Source organism: Artemia sp. Qi Xiang Cuo, chromosome 6 (assembly GCF_049724085.1).
Source record: "Artemia sp. Qi Xiang Cuo chromosome 6, ASM4972408v1, whole genome shotgun sequence".
NCBI classification, from domain to species: Eukaryota; Metazoa; Arthropoda; class Branchiopoda; order Anostraca; family Artemiidae; genus Artemia; species Artemia sp. Qi Xiang Cuo.
Window position 1 is genome coordinate 66,322,640 of NC_142799.1, and position 24,844 is coordinate 66,347,483.

A 24,844-nucleotide genomic window follows, 5' to 3' on the forward strand; every position below is an offset into this window, starting at 1 on the left:
AAGCTACTACATTGATAAAATAGATAAAAAAGAGTAATAAAGTTTGTTCCCTAAAACCACAATGGCTTTTCAAATAATAGGTGCTAAATTTAATATGCCCTTGTTCCCCAGAAAGATCTAACTCTGATAACCAGCTATTTGAAGTTAGCAACAAGATCACTGTTGAACTGAAAAACGGGATACCTAAGGACAAAGACACGATCATCATCTAAAGATATTAATGAAAAATAAAGTCTTACCACTTTGCTTGAAACTCCAGTTTTATGCAAATCCTTCTTTTGAACTCTTGCCGCCCCATTCAGGGAAAACCAGCTTTCATTTAAACGCCAGAAGACTGGTAAGAAAAATTAAAATTTTCGGCCATATACCATTCATCATTGGACCCAGCAATCATAGCATTTCTCTCGTTATAGGCGTAGAAAGTGGGATCAAACCTTCGTGTAGCTTACTGTTTTATATAGATTCAGCCAAATGATTATCACCAACTATACTTATACAATTCCTCTGGAAAAACTATCAAATATTTCTCAACCTTTAGAAGCACCCACGCTTCAGAGCCATACTTGCAAGCTGTTTTGCCGAGGCTTCAAGTATTTTAATCATAATTTGCACAAGTATTTTCTTTTTCAGAAAATTCCTAAGATAAACCTTACGTCTTCGTATTATACTTTTTTTATCCTCCAACGGATCTACATCTTTAGTAATAATGCTACCTGTGTAAGTGAAGCTATCCACTTGATTCGGTTTTCTCGTTACCTACCATCACCTTTTACCCTCATTTACTCCTGGTTGAAACATTTATTCTTAGCCTAAGTTTTATTCCTAGTTTAATTTTATTATATTTAGGTTTATTTAGCTATAATTAAAATGATCATAAGTCAAATACATTAAAGAATTCCCAAATTCACGGACGCAATCTTACCTACTTGTTCCTAAAAAAAACTATATATAATCGTTTCTGGACTTCTCAACCAACCTTTTTTTTGCTTTGCTTTTGCCTAACCAAATAGAAAAAGAGGCCTTCTTCGTACAATTCCATGGTTTTAAGTAATTAATGCTTCACGGATTAAAGTTGTGCTTTATTTCCGTTAGTCAACCAAGTTAGTCCTAACGGAAATACAAATTTCTCGAAAACCCCGTTTACCGCATGATTGATTCTTCTGAGTAGCTAAATAATAAAAACAAGTTTTTTAAACTGAAAGTAAGGTGCGACATCAAAACATAAAACGAACAGAAATTATTCCGTATATGAAAGGGGCTGTCCCCTCCTCAATGCCTCACTCTTTACGCTAAAGTTTTTTATTGTTTTAAAAAAGAAAGTTGTGAGACAGAGTCAAACTTTAGCGCAAAGAGCGAGGCGTTGAGGAGGGGACAGCCCCTTTCATATACGGAATAATTTCTGTTCGTTTTAAGTTTTAATGTCGCTCCTTACTTTCAGTTTAAAAAACTTGTTTTTTTTATTTAATTTCTGATCGTTTTTTAGTTAATGCAGCTTTTACTTGCATAAAAATTTTACTTTTCGTTTGCTAAATGTATGTCTTTACAAATTAACTTACGTAACTAACTTCTATATTTGTATATTTTTCTTCTGGCAAAAAATGCAAAGTTGCAGATTTTTGCAGATATGAACTTGAAACCTATGTAATAGGGTTTTCTGATACGCTGAATCTAAGGTGTGATTTTCATTAAAATTCTTTCACTTGTAGTGGATGTTTCCCCCCTCTTTAAAAAATCAAGTAAATTTTCTCAGGCTCGTAGCTTTTGATGAGTAATACTAAACTTAATAAAATTTATATATTTAGAATCAGCAGTATAAACACATTCTTTTGATACATTTATTGACATCAAAATTCCGTTTTTAAAAGTTTCAATTACTATTGAGCCGTATCGCTTGTTTTTTTATTGTTTTTTTTATTACGTATATGTTATTACGTATATGAGGGGGTTCTCCCCTTAGTCAATACCACGTTCTTTACGTTAAAAGTTAAAACAAAATTTGATTCACAAACCCCTGAATCACAAAGGCCGTTTATTTAGAATAGATAGCTCTTTTGAAAGCACTAAATAAACTGTAGCGTAAAGAGCGAGGTATTGACTTGGGGGAGAACCCCCTCACATACGTTATAATTTCTGTTCGTTTTAAGTTCTAATGTTCCTTCTTACTTTCAGTTGAAAAAACTTGTTTTTTTTATTTAATTTCTGATTGTTTTTTAAATAATGCTTGGAAATCCAGTGCCCCCTTCATAGACATATCCCTTACCCCAAAAAAACATCCACCACGGAAATATTCTCCAGAGTAACCCCCTCCTCTAGACCCCCCTCCCCCCTCCAGAAAAAAATATTTCCTGAAAATGTCTGTATACTTCCCAATAACCAATAAATAATGCTGGCAAGTCCGGCGCCCCCTTCATGGCAATTTCCCTTCCCCCATGAAAACTTCCTTCATGGTTAGATCCTCCAACATAACCCCCGACCCAGCCTTCCCTCCCACTACCAGAAAAAAAACCTCCTGAAAACTTCTGTATACTTCCCAATAACCAATACTATATGTTAACATTGGGTAAAGTTCATAACTTTTAGCCCTCCTCTGGGAACTTCGGGGGATTAAGTTATCCTAAATGACATATTTATCATATTTTCGACCATGTTGAACAAAATGGCTATCTCAAAATTTTGATCGGGTGATTTTGGGAAAAAAATAAGCGTGGGAGGGGGCCTAGTTGCCCTCCATTTTTTTGGTCACTTAAAAAGAGCACTAGAACTTTTAATTTACATACCAATGAGCCCTCCCACGATATGCTAGGATCATTGGGTCGATACGATCACCCCTGGAAAAAAAACAAACAAAAAAACAAATAAAAACGCATCCGTGATGTTTCTTATGGCAAAAAATACAAAATTCCACATTTTTTTAGATAGGAGCTTGAAACCCATACAGTAGGGTTCTCTGATATGCTGAATATGATGGTGTGATTTTCATTACGATTCTATAACTTTTAGGGGGTCCTTCCCCTTTTTTTGAAAATCAGCCAAATTTTCTCAGGCGCGTAACTTTTGATGGGTAGCACTAAACTTGATGAAAGTTATATATTTGAAATCAGCATTGAAATCTGATTCTTTTGATGTATCTATTGGTATTAAAAACCCGTTTTCTAGAGTTTCGGTTACCATTGAGCCGAGTCGCTCCTTACTTACACATCGTTACCACGAACTGTTTGAAACTGTTAGTCTTGAACCAGTAAAAAGAACAAAATCAAGTTTCACATGACTGCTTTTCTGTGAAGCTTCCAGTCTGTAAAAAGGACGACCAATTTAGTCAAATTCCCAATTTAGTCAACCAATCCAGTCCTAACGGAAATACAAATTTCTTGAAAACCCCATTTACCACATGATTGGTTCTTCTGAGTAAAACTGTTAGTCTTGAACCAATAAAAAGAACAAAATCAAGTTTCACATGACTGCTTTTCTCTGAAGCTTCCAGTCTGTGAAAAGGATGAAAATATTCTGAGTCACAAGATGTTTACAAGCCTACGCCCTCTGTTTCTTTGCGTTGCTACTACATGATTAAGCATATTGCTCCTACCTTATTGCTTATTTCCTAGAATATGACGAGCACTTGCTTGAATTTTGAGAAAATTATGAAGAAAAACTGATATTCCTGAAAAATGATTTGCTAAGATACTTAATTTGGCTGTTCCAAAATTATGAAATTTTTAAAATAGTTCCATGTCTTTGTCACCATTACCACTGTGAACCAGGAAAATAAATAACATAAAATAACTAAGTAAATTTTACAATGATTTTTGGCCGTACCAATTCAAATATTGAGTCTTTCAAGTCCTAAAGACCACTAAGCTTTTCTAAAACGAAAGCTACACCGTTTGAATCTGCTTGATGCCACATATTCTGCCTTTCTTTTTTTGTATGTTTTATGCATTTTTTTTATTTTTTTATTAATTTGACGCATTATAATACCAAAATTGTATGGCAGTATATGGAGTTTTTAACATTTTTTTTTTTTTTTTATTTGTTACGATATATGTAACTTCCACTAACTTCCACTGTTACCATATATGTAAGGTTCCACTGTAAGTAAGTGGCCTAAACAAATATAGAATAAAAATAAATCCTTACTGGAGTTTTTAAAAAGAGCATCAGTCCAGGGGTTGTGTTTTGTTTACCCAACTGTCTTTTAGGGGCCTAAAGGAAATAAAGGACCTCGAGGTAATCCCGGTGTTAGCATACAAGGACCTCTCGGAGACAAAGGGATGTCAGGCAAAAAAGGGGATCGTGGACAAAGAGGACGTCAAGGTGAAACTGGATATGAAGGAGGCTTCGGAGCAAAAGGGATAAAGGGAATTCCTGGAGAGCAGGGAACAGACGGAGAGGATGGTTTCATGGTATGATTTTTCATTAAAGCCTATTTTCCTATTTCATCTCTTTTTTCAACTTGTTCGTATCAATATTTAATGAAATTTTCTATAATTTATATAGTTACTTCTAAGCTATTCATTCAATTTTGTAAACTGACTTCAATGAAAACTGAATTCTAAACTGACTAATATAGAATCCAAATTTTATCTTCCTAAATATTTTTAATTTTCTTAAAAAATGTATTCGGAAAAGTTTGTAAGAACTATTCCAAATATGTCTGATTTTCGTTGTCACGCCTTAAAAGGGAGCATTGTTAGTTCTTAAGTTAAGGTGAAATAAACTTTTCTCGTGTATTTTATGAAGATTTAATCCCTATTAGCTATAAATCCAAACCGACTAAACTAATCTAAACTGACTAAAGTAAATTCAAAAATTTAATTTTATAAAAACGTTTAGTTTCTTAACGACTTATTTAAAAAAGTTTGCTAGAACTTTTCCACATACATTTGATTTTGATTGTTAGGCAAACTTAAAAGGGCGCATTTTTATTTTTATTTTAAGATGAAATTAGTTTTTCTGACTTATTGCATGATGATTTAATCCCTATTAGTTACAAGATTACTGCTTATTACTGCAACAACATCAACAACTGTGAAAATCAGGGACAAGACAGACTGCGCACAGGGCCTAGCTTTGAGCGTTACCGCACGTCCATATATTTACGAATTTATTTTTGGTGATTATTGTTCATTTTGACTCCCCAGCTTTTTTTTAGTACTTTTAAAAGAACTTTTAATTCTAATTAAACCATCTTTGTGATTCAGGAGTCATTCTTAGAGAATTGAGATAAAATTCGAACTTTAGCATATGGAGCGAGGTACTGAGGAGGGGGGCGACCCCCCTCATATACAAAATAATTTGTGTTCGTTTTAAGTTTTAATATTGCTCCTAATTTTCAGTTGAAAAACTTATTCTTTTATTTGATTTTTCAATTAAACGCAAGCGATCACACGAATGTTACGAGTGTTAGGCGAAGAGAAAAGAAAAACTCCCTTCCGTCCCCAGTCAGGGTAATTATTATAAAATTAAAAATAATTTTATATTTCTAAATATAAATTATATTTAAATATTTAAATATAAATAATATATTTTTATATAATATTTATATTTATATATTTTATATAATATATTATATACTTATATTGACTTTATATATTTTATTTATATATTATTATATTTTATTTATATATAATGTTTATTTTATATTTTATATATATATATATATATATATATATATATATATATATATATATATATATATATATATATATACAATATATATAAATATACTCTTTGTGAAATATAATACTCTTTCTGTGTTTTAGTTTAGTTCTTTACCTGCACTTGAAAAAGAGAGTCATTTTAAGAAATGTTTTTATTATTTTCTTTTTAGGAATTATAGTTTTGTTTATCCCCAAAGAGATAGAGGTTACACTAATTTACGAGGGGTGACCCTTTATATTTCAACTCAAAGTTGTCTCTTTTGCTGTCCTGGAAATATTCAATAATCTCAACAAGTTATCTTCTTTTTTTACTTTAGAAAATGCAAATGCTACAAAGTGAAAATAAGTAAACAAGATTCTTTATATTATGGTATTAATGAGGGTTATTCTTTGTATCAAGTCATGTAAATACTATAAGAATGAACTTAAGGTCTTGTATGTAAAAAAATATCCCCAAAATTCTCCACTCAGAGTTTTGAAGCCACGTCCTTACTAAATCAAATATAGGTGGAGGTGCGTAGGGAAACACTTGAGTTCAGCGACAGTTTTTAGTGCCTCTCTGTAAACAAAAATATATTATTGGGTACGTGCCTGGCTAGAGTATTAACCAATTTTGTCAAAATAGTCAAAGAAAGCAAAATGTGCTGTTTAAGATTTCAACACAAAAATTTAGAACGATATCAATAAATAACATCGTTAAGATGCAATCCCTTTCGATAATACAAAGTCACAGACCATGTTTTTGAATAGAGAGGGATGGTTTAAGCTAACAAAGTAGCTACGGATTGGTAGCCATTTCAATAGGAAAACAGGAATGCAAGCTCAGGAGATAAAATGCGCCGTCATGTGGCAGCATTGTGTCGTAAATTGTTAATCTAAATGTATAACATGTTAACAATGTCGAATCGACTGGCAACATCGTAATTTCCGTGATTTGCAAAAAATATTTTTGAGATCTGAAATAGACTTGTTCGAGCAATTTTTTTATTTTAAGAGGATACTTTGACAATGAGGCCAGCAAACTGCCTCACCTTAAGCATCTTAAAATTTTGAAACTGAGGTCTAACTGAACCATAAACTAACTAATATCCTAAGGAAAACTAGATTGAAACACAATTTGAAAGGAATTTTCGTGTTCTTTCCTACTAGAATGTACCTTTCCTTTCGAAATCAAAAACATGTCTTGAATAACACAAAGCTTGGTGGAATAACTTCCGGTAGTACCTTCCGACATATACAGCTAAGACTAATATGACCTTCAGTGTATGTTTTCTAGTATCTTTATTTTCTGAAATATATCATAAAACAAAGTTTTCTTGGACCTTAGATTCTTTCTCAGACCAGACAACCTAGAAAAATTTGAGCAAATTTGAAAAATGGCAAACTATACTAGAATATGACAATTTATTGGAGAAAAAAGACTCAATATTCTGGCTGAGGGTATGGAATGAAAGCCTGTCATACGTTGTACGTGCCTGAAAGTCCGTTTATAAGGAGATTTTACTAATATCAGGAATTAGCTAACGCAAATTTCAGCCAATCAGAATTTTAAAAAAATTCAGGTAATCAGAAAATCCCATAAAGAATCTGAAAAGTTCATATTAGTGCTAGCTAATTCTCGGAATTAGTAAAATATCATTGTGAATGGATTTAAACACCTCACTATGGATATTTGATTGTTAATCAAGGGATCATTTGACAGGAAACTAGTTTAAACGGCAAATATATGACAAATAACACAGTTGAGGGATTCTTGCCAATCTTAGTTGTGGTAAAAGGAGCTATGCGTCAAAGTATAAATATTAAAGGTGAGCAGAAAGGACAAGCCGACTACATCGTTGGAGACACCCGCGAAAAAACTATTTGTTCTTGTGGCAATCGATAAATTCTATTAAACCAATTAAAACTTGAGTTGATAAAAGGTTTAGTAAAATAGTTTGAGCCTATCAAATAACTAATTTCGAGAATGGTAACGCAGCCTCGATAATTTATTTAATTTTTGTATGGCTATTTAAAGTTATGTTTCTTATTTCTCTATCTAAAATATCAAAGATTCTACAAAAAGGTTTAAAATTTCATTACAAAGAAAATTGTAACATAAGAAAACTATGGTATCATTTTTCAGTTGAATTACTTAAAAGTTGCATTAGAAAACCTTTCCTGGACTTACTTAGAGTTCAAATTATTGAAATGCTGCGGATTTTGCAGAACAGTATAACTTAAAAAAAAAGTCTGTTTTGATATAAAATTCCTACAATTCTCTGTCTTTGACATGAATTCCTAATAAAGGTCGTGCACAAAAATCGGACACAAGCATTGTTCGGACAAAAGTATTTGAAAATAGCATATTGGGAAAAAAAAATTCTTCTCCACTAAGTGCTGAGAGAAATAGTCTAATTATAGGAAATACAGTCGTATCAAATTATAAAGAATTTCTGTTTTACAATCCCCCCTAAATTGTGACCATTATTTAAAAAAATTAAAGTCAAAACTGCAACGTCAAGAGTGGGGTATTGAGGAGGGGGAAGCCCCCCTCACATACGTAATAATTTTGTTCTGAATAATTTTGTTCGTAAAATAGGCTACTGGTTTTGAGAAAGGAAATTACGTTTCTTCATTCTTAGGGACAACACGGAGACATTGGTGATTATGGAATGCCAGGAAAGCAAGGCCAGAGAGGAATAAGAGGTGTTCTTGGTAGCGTTGGAGATAAAGGGCCAACAGGAGAATTCGGACAAAGTACGTAAATGCTCTCTTAAAGATCTATTATTTTTGAAAATTGTCATTGATAATTGTTTTTCTTTATCAAGCTAGAGCAAGCAATAATCTCAATAGGCTGTTAAATATGCAGGGTTAGAATTTAGATCAGCCTTGCGTGTTTTCATTTTGTGAACCAGAATGATACAATCATTTTGAAACAAACTGTTACATTAGTGGAGACAACTGGTGGGTCAGTTGATTTTGAATTGCTGTCTCCTCCCTTCCCCCATCAAGTTGCTATTAACTTTCTTGGTAGAAATTGGTGACTTTAATTTCTATGAGGACAAGCAGTTGACTGATTCTCAGGCAATGATTTTGCTTTAGTTGTTTGGCCTTCGACGGATGTTTTAGAATAGTTGTAATAAACCAAGGCTTGTCGTAAAAACTGAAGGCCAAGCATTGCCGGCCACTCTTACCTTTTTCCATGCTGGCATGACATTGGGTGTGAGTTCAAATCAAAGTAAGGTAGAGGGCACTCTTATCTCCTGCCAATTTTAAGCACAAAATAAAAAGTGTGTACGCCCCATCCTGCACCTTGTTTGAATCGATATCATTGTTTTAGCTCAATATGGCTGTATAACGAAAGTAGGTCTTATTTTTGTGTCGTGCTCCGGCCCTCAGACTTCCAAAATCTTAACAGAAAAGTATGTGTATTGAACCATATTCAAATTGAAAACGTCAGTGATTTTGAACAGGCATAATTAGGGGCACTAAATACTCCCCTTACCCCCTTCCCATACCCCTTCGTATCCAACTTCCAAAAAGAAAACTTGGTGTATTGTATCGTTATAATGTTGAATCACATAAAACAAAATTGAATCTTCATTCATAATAATTTTTACTTCAGAATATGAAATTCAATTGGCAAAATAGGAGAATGGAAAAAAAATATATAATTCTTATTGAAATTTCGGTGATTTTAAACTTCCATAATCAGGAGCACTCTATGGCATTCCTTTGCCCCTTCTCTACATGTTTCCTAGAAAACTTCTAATATGAAAGCTAGGTTTGTTACACCTTTCTTATATTGAACCACACAAGTAACGTCCATACTCACTAACAGAGGATTAGAGGGAGTGATATATCTCTCTAACATCCTTTTATTCCAGCTACTCCTAATATCAAACACTTAGCAGAATAGTATAATTTTCCAACTGAATTGCGTAAGGATTTTTCGATTTAGACCCGAGACCCGAGAATTAAAGTGGCCTCTTAAACATACCTGCAACCAATCGCCAATTTTTGCACATTTTAGTAAATGTGCTTCTTTTACTTATTTCCACTACCTTCTAAGGATAGAGACTTTTACTTTTATACAACATTGTCTTCATACAGGTGAATATGGAAGGATTATAAACAATAATACAATAAAAGTTAAGGTTTATGGATGATGATATACGCGTACAATAATGCATTTTACTATACCTCCAAAGGCTATTTGGCCTGTAAAAAAGGGGGATGACATACGAGTTACTTCTCAGAAAAAAATCATTTACAGGGAGATAAGAAACAAATAGGGAAGAAATTTGTTAGTAAAAAATAAACATACTCAGGGAGAGCCGGGAACCCTGGGACAAGTTCAACTTAAACCTCAATATCTCCTACATTTACAGTCTGATTTTCTAGTATCAAACATCAATCTGTGGCAAAATCAATTGGCTTTTACTGGTTTTTTTCTCAGTTTTTTATTGCTCGCACTAAAATTAGCAAGACTTATTTTTCAGAGGGTCCTGTTTTGTCCCAGAGTACCACTTGTGTGGGTACTATGGGTCAGGGCGGAGGGTACTTTGGGACACCATGATAAATCAATTAAAACTTCGTATATTTTTTGGTATAAAACTGTAAAAATGCAATAGACTTATTAAAAAAAAATATTCAACAGAGTAGTTGGACAGGTCTGCATCAAAGCTGATCATCTTGGCAATGCGTTTAGTTCCGCCCGAGACCATTAGAATGGGTAATTTCATCCCTACTTCTGAGCTATCGACAAACCCTTCATCGCGCTCATTTGGAAACTTAAACTTCCAGGCTGGAACGTTTCGTTTCAAAAAATTGACAGTGTAACCATCTGGCTCGGCCTGAAGCACTTCACCAGTGTAAAATTTTGATCCCTTTTTCCCCTTGTACTCGACTAGAACTAAGTCACCGGAACAGATACTGGGAGTCTCTTACTCCTGTTCCGCCAATCGGAAATCTTCAGAGCAGAACGAGTCGTCAGAATTCTCGTCAAACTCAAAATCCCCTGGTCCTGCTTCATCTCCGCTCTCGTCACTGAACGTCAGCAATCTCTTGGTAGTTTTCTTCTGAATCTTTGGCTTTTTGACAGGAGCCGCTTTCTTAATTTTCTTGCGATCATTCTTCTCTTTTTTTGCCTTCCTTTCGTTTTCTGCAGCTTGGATCGAGTCTTTCACTGGTGTAGAAGTCAATATCTTGGATACTTCAGGCTTCCTGCCAGTCTTTGTGTTTGTAGCTTCCCTTCTTGGTAAGGGTATAATATCTTCTGGCACAACAAACGAGGTTGAATGGGCTATAGCACTGGTACTCTTGCTCAACTGAAGCTCTTGTAGACCTGGTAAAGTTTCATCAACAGCGGCAGACTGATTTCCCGGCTCAGTAGTATCATCTCGTCGCAAAGCAGGAAGAAAGTCAGACTCTTGCCACACTCCAGTATTCAGCGGGAAAATTCCAGGCTTTGAGAATCCACTAGTGATGTTAGTCTGAGAGAAGGTCTTAGGAAAAGCAACCCCAAGTAATCCACCGATATCAAATTTTGTCTCTGCTCGACCAGGGTGAAGTCTCAACCAGTTCTCCATTCCCTGTGACCAGTAAGTTTTTAAAGGTCCATAAGCCAAACCATCGAGAAGCTGCAACCTGGATGATGTATGCGGCGGGAACGTAAGTAAATGTGTTCCCTTTTCTTTGGCCAATGAAACTGCATCATAACTGTTGTGACTTTCATTATTGTCCATCATAATCAAGACAGGATTCTCAGAAGATGGGTGGACATGCGATACAAAGTGATCCAAATACAGTAAAAACAGATCCTTTGTCATCCCAGCATTTCCAGGCTTGCCATTTGCTATTCCACAGTCTTTGGGGGGGCTCCATCAAGAAGTCTTTCTACAAAACATGCTCGTGGAAAAATCAGAAAGGCTGATAGCATTTATAGTGCCCACCATGGTCACCAGCTTTCCTCTCTCTTGGGAAGTCGTAGCACCAAGCTGCTTTACTCCTTTCGGGCTCAGCACTCTTTGACACTTCGTCTGGACATTCGTGAGCTCAGTCTCATCGAGGTTAAAGATGAGACTCAGGGAACTTGTATTTTGTATACGACTCTCCGAGATTCCTGTAAAAGGTGTCAACAGCAACACGATTGAAACCAAGATTTCTCTGGATACTTGTAGGTCCCGGCCTTCAAAGCGAAATCGAAGGATGCTTTCTAAGAAAGCCATACAACTAGTCTTTGCCTGCAGACTTTACTGTGTCCTAGCTTGACGGATATGCAAGTCCGTTTCGTTTCGCCATAAGCCAAGCAAGCTCTCTGGCTCTCTTACTGGAGAGACCATAGTGCGTTCGGGCTGCTTGAAGGATGTACTCTTCAAGTTGAAGCTCCTGCTCACTCGTAAATACTCGCCTATTGTCATAGACGGGAGTGTAACTAAACTCTTCTTTTTCTTCATCTGTTTAGTTACGAAACGCAGTGGCATATCTGCTAAGAGTTGACCACTTGACATCGTAAACTTCAGTAGCTGCTCGAAATGGCATCCCATAAAAGTGAACTTGTACTACTTTCTTCATGTCTTTCTCATTCCAGACGTAAAGCTACGGCTCAGCTTTCCTCGTTTTTGGCATTCTAAAACGAAAGAAAGAGTTTTTAGTTTATATGTAAGGTTTAAGTTCTTCTAAGTTTAAGTTCTTCTAAGTTTATATATTACATAAAATTTAACTTTAATTGAATAATTAGAATGCATGGAGTTCATGATTTAATATAGTTTTATGGAATATAGAAATAATGTAGGATATAAGGAAAAAATTGTAGAGTTTATATTTGAAGTATTTGAGACTTAGATTGTAGGTTTTAGATTTGAGATCTTAGATTTAAATACTTAGATTTGAATTAGTGGAGTTTAGTATGTTAAGTTAAAAATTAAGTAAATATTTAGGGAATGTAGAAATAGTATAGAATTTTTATGAATCTTTAGACTATAGATTTTAGATTTGAAGTCATTTTTTTAATGATTGCTGAAATTTATTTGAAACTAGTGGAATTTATTTTATATTTTGAGAGGGATACGATTCGCCTGGATTGTAAAATATGTGATTTTTGGGAGTTTGTTTGAGGATTTTTGTACCTACTTAATATCACAAGGCCTTTCGAGAGTAGAAAAACGAAAGAAATAAGTCAACCTAAGACAAGAAGCTTACTCTTGAAAGTTCTCTAGGCTAAAGGAAGCAAGGGTACCCTATGACAGAATGAACTGAACCTGACCTAGCGTACCCTGGAACACGTATCCCAGAGTACCCTAACAGTACTAACTTACGAGAAAAATTTAGATTAGCCACAAGATGGCAGAAGAACACAACAAAATTTATACCTTCGAAAAACTCAGAAATTTCTCTATCTAATTGGCTATAAGCAATTTTCTAGAAACTGCTTACCTAAGAGTACCGTAGAATTTCGCAAAGCGAAAATATTTTTCGAAAACCACATAAAAAATTCTTACCTAATTTTTGTGATAGAAAGTTGCACATGCGACCACTATACTACATCCACAGATAGTCCAAGAGATGGCGTTTGAGGCGTGAATGGCGGCAGATTTTTAGCTTGAAGTTTTCTGTCAAAAGTACACATGTCTCAACGTACCCGTATCCCAAAGTACCCGACTCTCCCCTAAATATGTTAAATAAATTTAATAGAGTAAATAGACTCCCATGAATCCCGCACAAATAAAGAGAATAAAGAAAACTTCCAAGAAGCCCAAAAAAAATTAATAATTTTTTTTTTTAATGTAAAAGCTAACTCTTTTTTTTACCTTCAGGCTGACTCAGGTATCATTTTCAAAAGGTTTCCAGTATACAAAATAATTCTAAAGTTGGTGGTTGAATGTGCCGAGATACTGCGTAATCTCACAGATATTAATAAGGAGCTTATGTGGGAATCGCTTGCTAATAGAGTTAGGATCATTAGGATGGAAATAAGAGAGAAATAGAATGTTTGCTTTTTCATAATTTATACATGAGGCAGATAACAATTCCAATTTTTGGGAAATGTTACTAAGTTTTAGCTTGCATAAGCTATATTTTCAAGAATAACCACATATTTATTTTTGATGTTCTGTGGTAGCGTGGCGCAGCATTAGCTTGTGTAGTTTTCATATGTGAACCTTAACTTATTTCGATTATGGAACTCAAAATTCTCATTTCATGCGCAAACTTGTGGTTATAATTAAAAAAAAGGTTAGTAATACGATGTTGGACTTTACAATTCCTATTGATGGTACTGGGAACTACTAGAGAAGGGTGAATCGCTTATGTCTCAATATAGGAGTAGATGGATGACCTGAAAATCCAGGTTTGGAACCAGGCACTAAGGAGGTCCTTCCCAATTAAGAAGTAATTTTGTTTTTCAAGGTCAAACCCTGGAGCTCCTGGAGGCTCTTAAAAAGGGCAATCCTTTTAGGTTTTACAAATATATTAGTGAAGTGATAAAAAACAGAGTAATTCAGGTTTTTCCGTGTTTTTTCTCCTATGTTGTTGTTTTTTTAGGGGGGGGGGGGAGTGGAGATATGATACTTTTTTATGGTATGATGTTGTAATGTGTGTCTTAGAATACTTTTTTGTATAGAATTAGTCGGCATATAGCAAAACTTGTTATTATTATTATTACTCTTTTTATAGTTATTGTTATGGGACTTTGAATTAATGTTATTATTATGGGACTTTGGGGAATTCAGTGTTTTGAAGTTACATTTATATGTTTCAGTATATTTTAAAGCCGATTACGTACTCCCCTTTTTGTTTCAAATTATCTCAGTGGTAAATCTGAAAATATTACGCCCATTGAAAAAATATATTCAGCAAAAAAAAAGCATTAACCTGTCATTTCGGAATGCCTACTGTTAAGACATATTTTATTTTCTTAGGAGGTTATGAAGGAGTCAAGGGTGAGAAGGGTTGTAGAGGTCCAATGGGTTATATCGGTGAAGTAGGAGATCCAGGACCTTTGGGGCCTCAGGGAAAAAAAGGACAATCTGGAAGAGAAGGTCCAACCGGACGAAGAGGAAGGAAAGGAGACATTGGAATAGGTAAGTCTTCATTAATTCCTTCTATACAGATTAAACACTGTATCTTAGAATCTTTGTGTATCAAATTAAAATTAAATTTCTGTCATTTCAAAGTTCTATTAAATTAGTATCCCATATTAAGCAAACGAAGGGCTTAGTTTCAACATGAGCTGAGTTTTTTTTTTAAATATTCAAGGTAAACATATTTCTTGTTTAGACTCCTCTTGTTTCCCGAGGGAAATTGCCCTTCCACCTTCCTGTCTGCATTCAGGGGGAGCATCTGTATACAAACACCTCCATAGAAACATTTAAAAATCATGACCCTGTAATTAATTATTTTTACTTCAGACACCCCTCCCTTCTGAATGAATATTTGAAGAGTTATATTTTTTCGATTACCATTTACAAAACATTGCTACACGAATATCAGGCTTGTATGTTAAAAGGGGGTTTGAGGGAGGGATTAGTAGCCTCCTCAAAATTAAGAAGAGCCCAAGAACAAACATGTAGTAGTAATAAATTGTAAATAAAGGATAATCCTTGTCAATAGAAGCCGGAAATCTATAAAACGATGCTTTAATTACCATAAGCAGTAGCAAAATCTAATATGCTCGTTGATTAAAAAACGTGTTTCAGTTTAAAACTGAAACCTTACTTTCAGTTTAAAAAACGTGTTTTTTTTTGTTTAATACATGTTTAGGGACGAATGCTCAACCGCACAATATTATTGCTTCTGAAACTGGAAAACCAAGAAATAGTTCTTCGGTACTTAAAAAAAAAAAGTATTAAATAGCACTAAATATTCAATAAGCAGTAAGAATGGTAATTCCTCTTTCACTGCAGCTCATACCATCAGGGGCACACATTCATGAATATGTAAGGGGACAAGAATATTTTCCGTTTTTATGAGATAATTATATATAAATGATAATTTTTGAAAAATGGGGGCACTTTTCAAAATAAAAGATGGAAATCAAAAATATGGGGAAACAGCTGAAACCTGCTTTGCCCCATTTGGCGCTCCCTGTCTACCCTTTGTACTAATGTGGATTGGTGTCAAATGATTCAAGAATGAAGACTCTTACACAAGATTAAATATAAATAAAAAAAAACAAATGACAGCAAATTACAGCAACATTAAATTACAAGCAACATTAAAAATATATATCGAAAAGAAATTATTCTTTATATGAGGGTGTCCTCAAATCCCTTTCTCAACCGAAGTTGAAGTGTTAAAGTTTTATGATGATTTAAAAACACTTCTTATCTCAGTTCAACATACCTTGTGTTTGAACAGTAACTCTTAAAGAGTTAGAACAAGGAGTCAAGCCTTAGCATAGAGAGCGGAGGGTTGAGGAGAGGAAAGCCCCTCTAAAGTTTTTTATTGTTTAAAAAAATAAGAGTTGTGAGAAAGTCAAACTTTAGCGTAAAGAGCGAGGCGTTGAGGAAGGGACAGCCCCTTTCATATACGGAATAATTTTTGTTCGTTTTAAGTTTTAACGTCGTTCCTTACTTTCGGTTTAAAAAACGTGTTTTTTTATTTAATTTCAGATCGTTTTTTAAACAATATACCCAAAGAAATTATTCCGTTTATGAAAGGGGCTGTCCCCTCCTCAACGCCTCGTTCTTTACGCTAAAGTTTTTTATTGTTAAAAAAAAATAAAGTTTTGAGAAAGTCAAAATTTATCGTAAAGAGCGAGGCGTTGAGGAGGGGACAGCCCCTTTCATATACGGAATAATTTCTGTTCGTTTTAAGTTTTAACGTCGTTTCTTACTTTCAGTTAAAAAAACTTTTTTTTTATTTAATTTTTGAACGTTTTTGAATTAATGCAGGTTTTGATGTTGGCTCACTGTACATGAATAATTAAATCAAAATTTGTATATTAATTTTACTTTTATTTCGTTAAATGGCTTTCTCGAAACTTGTTTAATTTATTTACGAAAGTGTTTATTAGTAATAAATATACGTAACTTACGTAACGAACTTCTATATTCATAAATTTTTAATACGTATATTAGGGGGTTCACCCCCTAATATGCTCTTTAAGCTAAAGTTCGAATTTTGTTCCAATTCTTTAAAAATGACCCCATAATCCCAAAGGCCGTTAATTAGAATAAATAGCTCTTATGAAAGTACTAAAAAATCTTTGGCTTAAAGAGCGAGGTATTGACTAGGGGGAGAACCCAATCATATACGTAATAATTTCTGTTCGTCTTAAGTTTTGATGTTGCTCCTTACTTTCAGTTGAAAAACTTTTTTTATTTAATTTCTGATCTTTTCTTAAATAATGCTGGGAAATCCGGCGCCCCCTTCATGGCAATGTTTCTTCTCCCATGAAAACTTCCTTCATGGAAAGATCCTCCCATATAACGCTATCTCAAAATCTTCATCCGGTGACTTTGGGAAAAAAATGAGCGTGGGAGGGGACCTAGTTGCCCTCATTTTTTTGGTCACTTAAAAAGGACACTAGAACTTTTCATTTCAGTTCCAATGAGCCCTCCCACGATATTCTAGGACCACTGGATCGATACGATCACCACTGGGAAAAAAAATAAAATAAAAACACATCCGTGATCTTTCTTCTGGCAAAAAATGCAAATTCCACATTTTTGTAGATAGGTGCTTGAAACCTCTACGGTAGGGTTATCTTATACGCTGAATATGATGGTGTGCTTTTCATTAAGGTTTTATAACTTTTAGGGGGTCTTCCCCATTTTTTCGAACATAACTTTTGATTAGCGCGTAACTTTTGATTAGACTAAACTTGATGAAACTTATATATTTGAAATCAGCATTGAAATTTGATTCTTTTGATGTATCTATTGATATCAAAAATCCGTTTTTTAGAGTTTCGGTTACCATTGAGCCGGGTCGCTCCTTACTTACAGTTCGTTACCACGAACTGTTTGATAAAGTCCGTACAAAATAAGCAGCTTGGTAAAAAGCCACTTCACTTGAGGCTTGGTAAAATTTTGTTCAGTAATACATAATTGCATGTCTACCGTTGTAAGAAAGGGTCATTTTATAGGTGGGAAGAGTGTCCTTGAATATCAAAAGTTTTTTTTTGTGAAATTTGCACCACTTTTACCCTGCTTGGCAGCATTGCCTTTTTTCTGAATTCGTTAAAATTCAGCTTTTTGAAGATTCAAAGACCATCAATTATCTCAAAATGTTGTTCAGAAAAATTTTAGTTCTATCTAGGCCAAAATTGTGGTCTTGTGGGAAAAAAATTTCTAAATCTGTTGGCTACTGTCCACCGATCCTTTTATTACTTACAGAAGGTGCAAATTCGCGCTATAATTTGCTCTAAATCCGTTAGATATGACAATCGATCATTGTGACTTATCCTTAAGGGAAAATAAATATTGAAAATGCATTCTTGACCATCTTTTGGGGGGAAAAGACTAATTATCGTTATTTTTTTTAACATAACTTAACTAGGAGAAACATGTTTTTTATAGCAGAATTAGGCGAGAAAAGGCTTTTTCCTCTTTAAGAAACAAATCAAGAGTTCTTGACTAGCGTTCTCGAAAAAATAAACTAAACGTCATAAAGTTTTACATGTTAAGTTGAATTCTCGATCTAGGCTCCTGAACATGATGGATTTTCTGTAATTTTCATCAAAATTTTCTTCTTTTGGAGTGTTTCTAATTCTTTTCCAAGATTGTGCAAGTTTTGTGATACTTAACGAGTAATTAGTACCTTTAATTTAAAAAAAAAATCATGTGTAGTATAAAAATTGTGGGCGAACTTTTTCAATGGATCATTTCCTTTCAATGAATCAAAGTCTTTCAATGGATCAAAGTTGTGGTATTTAGAGTTTAGATTACTATTGCCATAAGGCCATTTTAAAAACAGCTAGAAATGTCTAAATAATCACCCGATCTGTATACTTTTCGGTAGGCAGAGAAAGATTGAGGACTGTTGCTTTTCCTTCTGTTGCTTTATTACGTATTAATTATTTTTAACTTTGTTTGACCAGTTTTTATCTTCTTAACAGATATTTTACAGTTTAATTAATGACTAACGAAGGGCTATTCATTCTTTTTTTTTGGTTTTGTTCTGTTACTATGCCAGTTTTCAGTTTCGTGTTTTTTATCATTTGTTGTCTCCAAAATACAAATTCGACCCTTTGGGGCTTGTGGTAGTATTTATTGAAATAAATACCTAACTCTATCTTCTAGTAGACCCAGTATTTCTTTTTGGAATCAACGCTCTAGCTCTTTTTGATACCCCATCAATGCCAATTAGTTCTAGTTTTTCTTCTTACATATCCCTTTCAACTTTCAAGCTATTTTGTATTTTTTTAAGGGATGCCAGGTCGGCCTGGTAGGACAGGCAGAAGAGGAAGAAGAGGAAGCAAGGGAATACGTGGTGAACAAGGTTTTCAAGGCCAGAGTATTTATCCTGGACCTGATGGTTTCAAAGTGAGTAACCTTTTAAGATTATAGAATGGAATCTTCGAAAGAGAAAAGCTGAACGCGTCGAATATAAAATCTGATAAACTTTTTTTTTTTACTTTTAAGAAATAAAATAAATAAATCAATGTTTTAAATAAATATATGTAAATAAATATACATATATATCAAACAAATCCGAAAAAGAGAACAAAACATTACATATTTGAACATTAAATCTGGAAAACGGTAAAACAATGTTTTTGGACAGAAGTAAGCTTACTTTGCTAAATAAAACCCTCTGGTACTGTATTTATGAACTGGCATTACCAATTATTCTGACAATAAATAACTAACTAATTATTGATCTTGCAAGTAATAGATAATTTGGCGATTGTTTTTTTCTACAGTAAATTCTATTGAATCTTATTTGTTGGTAATCAACCTTTTCAATTAGAATAAATAATATTTTTGCAAAGAAGTATATCTTAGTTAGTCAAATGAAGAACGCGGGCTCTATATGTATTAATTTTTAGCAATGACTAATTATTAATAAGTGTGTTGTTTATAAACCCATTTATTGTTTTTTAAGCCTCATTAAATTAGTCATTGACAATGCGTGTAAAGTATCTTCCATTAACGCCTTATTAAATTTTCATGGTTTCACGTTCTACAGGGACCAGGTGGTGACAAAGGTGTCAAGGGATATCAGGGTGATCAGGGTGAAACAATATTGATTTTTGGTGAAGATGGTGATGTTGGAGAAATGGGTCCTAAAGGTTATCGTGGCATTCCTGGCTGGGATGGCAGTCAAGGACCTCGTGGAGAAAAAGGCATTGCACTCCTTGGACCCAAAGGAAAAAAAGGTACAGAAGGAGAAGAAGGTATACGAGGACGCAATGGAGAATGTTGCGGCTTAAAGGTATTGTAACGGTTTTTGCATTTAATTTTATAAGTAAACCTGGAATTCCAAATAAGTATTCACAGGCAAACTATTGCCTGCCTCCACCCATCATTTCTTCTTTTCCTCTCTTTTTGTTAGTATATTAAGTCAGATTTTCTCTATTCTTTGTAGGGTGCTAATGGGGAGGGAAAGGTTCAATTGGAACTAAAACAGTAATTGCCCATATTTTTTTTTTTGAAAAATATCTCTCCTCGGTATATTCACTTAAAAAAAGAGAAGAAAATGCCCCCACTAGATTTTGAAAAAAAACCTTTTTTGCATCTTCATTAGAAAAAAGTTGAATAAAATCTTTTCCCTTCTCCCTACATTCTTGTGAATTCGCACCCCTGTTTTTCTGCTTTCCACTGAAAAGTTTACTGTTGAAAACACAACATCCTGTAATTTCTGTCGAAAAAATTGGCAGGAAGGATTCCTCAAAGATTTGACATAAGTTACTATTTTTAAACAAAATTTATATAATTAAAAAAGCAATAATTTCATAGTTAGCAACAATTTTATTTCTTCACCTTTGCTTGATTAATATATTTTTGTATTAACTAAAGGGTTCTTACTTCATTTGGGTTTTTGGTACATTGGCTGGTTCTCTTTGGGATTTAAAATCGGGGTAGCAGTTTTCTAATTTCAGGACCCAAATACATCTAAAGTTGGAATAGGAGCTTTCTTATTCTAATACCTTGTGAAATCCAATTAGTCGGCTTTCATTTCTATTCTATTTTGTATTTCTATTTCATTTCTATTTTCATTTCTATGACAATTTTCTATTTGAAAACAGTAAATTTTTTCTAACATTTTCTCTTGATCAGAGCAACCGCTGACACTTAGTAGCACACATAATTTTGTTGTTATTTTTTTTTATTAATCAAAAAAACTTTTGGCATAAAATAAGTCTTTCAAAAAAAAAAATTAAGAACTCCATTAAACTAAAAATGAACAAAATAGAATCAAATAATCTACCAAGCGTAAAACTACCACAAATCAGTATTAATAAATGAATAAAACCCAAAACAAACAGAAATTAAAATAAGTCTAATCCAAAATGAGAAGAAATTAATTTGAGTTGCGTTCTAAGCCCTATGCTTTCTAAAAGCCAGATTATAATTTGTACTTTACTGAAAAAAAATCAAATGAACTTACTGATAAAATGTGCATTGTCAGTTTAATATACATAATGCTGATATTTATTCCTTAATATATTAATTAATTTTGATTTCTTGAAGTTAGTAAATGTGAAATATTTAAAAGATTTTTTTTTCAGTAAAGTACAAATTGTATTCTGGGAGGGGGATTAGCTGCCCTCCAATCACTTTCGACTGTTAAAAAGAGCACTATCCCTTTGAATTTCCAATCGAATGAGCCCTTTTCGACGTTTCTACGACAAAGTTTTCAATAAAAACCTTATATACCCCCAGGGCATAACTTGTCCTGATAAATCTTACCCTGAAGACTGTGGGGGGGACTTTTCTGCTCAAAGATATAATTTCTAATACTTTCAACTACATTGAACAAAATGGCTATCTCAAAATTTGATTGGATGTATTTGCGGAAATGGCGGCCCTTACACTAGCACATTTTTCCGGAAAAGGAAACAATTTTCCGGACCGAAATGGATATCTCAAAATTTTGATTGGATGTGTTTGGGGAAATGGTGGGCGTGAGAGGGGGGCTACTTGCCGTCTAATCACTTTCGACAATTAAAAAGGGCACTAGCCATTTCAATTACCAATCGATTGAGCCCATTTTGAAGTTTCTACGACAACACTTTCTCTGAAAACCTTACATGCCCCCAGGGCATAACTTATAACCCTTGCACTGAGGGCTCTGGGGGGAGGGTGTCATCCTCAAAGACCTAATTTTCAGAACTTTCAACTACGTTGAACACAATGGCTATCTCAAAATTTTGATTGAATGAGTTTGGGGAAAGGTGGGCGTGAGAGGGGGTTAGTTGCCCTCCCATCACTTTCGACCATTGAAAAGGGCACTAGCCCTTTGAATTTCAAATCGAATGAGTTCTTTTTGAAGTTTCTGCGACCGCGCTTTCTATAAAAATCTTATATTTCCCTAGGGCATAACTTACAACCCTTGCCCTGAGGGTTGTGGGGGAGTGTCCTCCTCAAAAACATATTTTCTATCTGGAAATCATCTACGCTGAACGAATTGGCTATCTTAAAATTTTGAATAGATGTGTTTGGGGAAATGGTGGGCTTGGAAGGGGTGTTAGTTGCCTTCCAATCACTTTCGACTATTAAAAAGGGCAATCGAATGAGCCCTTTTCCAAGTTTCTACGACAACTGCTTCGATACGAAGTGCCCTGGTATGGAAAAAAAAAATAATACATTGTGCCAACATCGTTCTTTACTTAGGCAGCGCAATTGCACTACCTATGATAATTCATTTTTGTTTTTGGGTGGAATGATTTGTTCTCAGCTGTGTTCTATCTCAGCTGTGTTCCGACATGTGTTCTATATATGATTAGTTCATTTTTCCGTAGCATGATTGTTTCATCACGTACTAATCCCATGGGTTAATATAATGAAACATTTTGAGAAACTTTTTTTTTCTGTCCGTTTTTGATTGTCATAGTTGTTATTGGTTAATATAGTGAATATTCCTCCAGTTGTTCACTTCACCTTCTTAAGAATTGATATATTTGATGCAAATTTCATAGTCTAATAAATGTCTTTTTTCTTATATCAACATCCCACTCAATGTTCCATGAAAGTTTCGACTAAATCCCATTTGCTGTTCTTGATATATTACAGGTACTCCCTTCTGATAGCTACATATACAATATTTCGATTTAGCTCAATATTCCCCCTTAACATTCTCTGAAAGTTTCAACTTTTTACCCTCAGCTGTTCCTGAGATATTGCAAATATTTTAACAAGCTGGATGTAAATAGTATCTTTTGATTTAGTTCAACATCCGCTGAAAGTTTTAACAATGAACATTAGCCAGTTAATCCTCAGATTTCACACATAAACACTTTTAACAACCTAGGTGCGTATAGTTATACTCTGATTAAGTTTAATACTTCCCTCAAGCTCTTAAAATTTATCTTAGTACCCCGATCCACTCCTGCAATATTGCAGACATGCTGTTTTGACAACCAGTATGCAGATGTGACACTTGCAGTTACAGTAGTAGTAGCAATAGTGACCCTGAAATAGTAAATTTAATACCCAAAGCCACTCCCAGAATATTGGATATATTATCTTTCTGATTAAATAAATGAATCTAGCGTTTTTTGACATACTTGAACATTTACCTCATCATTTCCTGAGTCTTCACCTCAATACTATTTGCCTTTTTTGGTAAACTCGGGATCAAACATTCCCCCTCTTTTCCAACGGTAAATCCTGTATGTAGATATTTGACACATTGTATAATTTACAGCCCTTTCTCCAGGGGCAGGGGGGGGACATGACATTCCAAGAGGCATAGTTATTAGACCTTTTGGCTATTCTGAAAAAAGTGGCTATTTCACAACTTTGACTAGTTTTTAGGAAATCTGAATAGGTTTGTCCTCCAAGAACTGTTCAACATACCCTGAAACTTCCACCATAATGCTCTAAGCCGTTCTTGAGTTGTTGCCTTTCGATAATCAGCCTGCGCATAGTGTGTTCTGATGTTGTTCAATATTGGAAGGTTCAGTATAAATCGTTTTGTTCAGGGAATGTTCTAATATATTCCCTGAAAGAATTCGCAGTTGTAAGCAGTCGCAACCGTTTTCACAAGATGTCGCATTCGGAAGTAGTCACTGTTGCATTCGCAGTCCATCCACATTTGCAGACGCAGTAGCAGAAGCAGATGTAGTAGTAGTAGTAGTAGTAGTATGGACCCTGAAAAGTTGACTTGTTGTCCCAATTCCTTAAGAACAACTCCTGACACACAAGGACCGTTTAATTAGAATAATAAGCTTTTTTAAATGCTCTAAAAATATCTTTAGCGTGAAGGGGCAGCGTTCAGCGTTTGAGGAAGGGACAGCCCTCCTCAAATGCGTAGAGATTTCTGTTCGTATTCAGTGTTTATTTTATTCCCTACTTTCAGTTAAAAAGATTGTTTTTGTTTTATTTAATTCATGTACAAATCCAGGGTTTTTCCAACTCACACAATGGTTTGCAAGCTCTCCCAGAGTATAAGATAAGACGTCTCTCTCATGATTAAAAAAAAAATAAATAAATAAAATCCGCAAAAATTAATTTTCAGTCGGTTTTTGGAAATTGTATGCCAGCTATCACAAAAACTATGGTTTTGTGGTTCAAACATTTTCCGTCTGGCCCCATCTTATGTCTATTCACTTAAAAACCGTGATTTTCAAAAAGTTGTCTTTTGCTTGTTTCATATTATGAAACTTTTGAGAATTACCGCACTTTTGTCAGTTTTGCCACGTTTAATCGAGAAAATAGACTAGCAAAACCAATTGATTATATAAAAGTTTTATTTTAGTTATATAAAAACCTTTCTTCCATAAAAAATAAAACATTAACAAATACACCTTCAAAGAAAAATTAAACCTTCTTAATCTTTTTGGTGCTATTTATTTTTGTTATTTTGCTGATTTTCCATCCGAGCTTCTGTTTTTAAAATTTGGCATCTGCTGCTGTCAAAAACTGCATAACTGCATATGCAGCTATGCATATACCCTTTTCATAAAGAATCTGATTTCTCGATTTTTTTTCTTTTTGACTTCTTATAATATATATGGCTGAGTAAGTTTTCATTTAACTCATTCAACCAGTCAGGCTTTATTTTCATTGTCCTTGGTATTTTGACTTTTGCTG

The 24,844-nt window shown here is 34.2% G+C and overlaps 1 protein-coding gene across 2 annotated transcripts in view; it reads left to right on the plus strand.

The window, feature by feature from the left end:
• LOC148951524 (uncharacterized) overlaps window positions 1–24,844 on the plus strand; it is a 296,748-nt gene that overhangs the window by 195,288 nt on the left and 76,616 nt on the right. For both annotated transcript variants that reach the window (XM_089090920.1, XM_089090919.1), the window contains exons 16-20: window positions 4,197–4,400; window positions 8,282–8,396; window positions 14,561–14,722; window positions 19,014–19,129; window positions 19,776–20,021. In XM_089090920.1, the coding sequence (XP_088947046.1) occupies window positions 4,197–4,400; window positions 8,282–8,396; window positions 14,561–14,722; window positions 19,014–19,129; window positions 19,776–20,021 (843 nt within the window). The remainder of the gene's footprint in view (window positions 1–4,196; window positions 4,401–8,281; window positions 8,397–14,560; window positions 14,723–19,013; window positions 19,130–19,775; window positions 20,022–24,844) is intronic.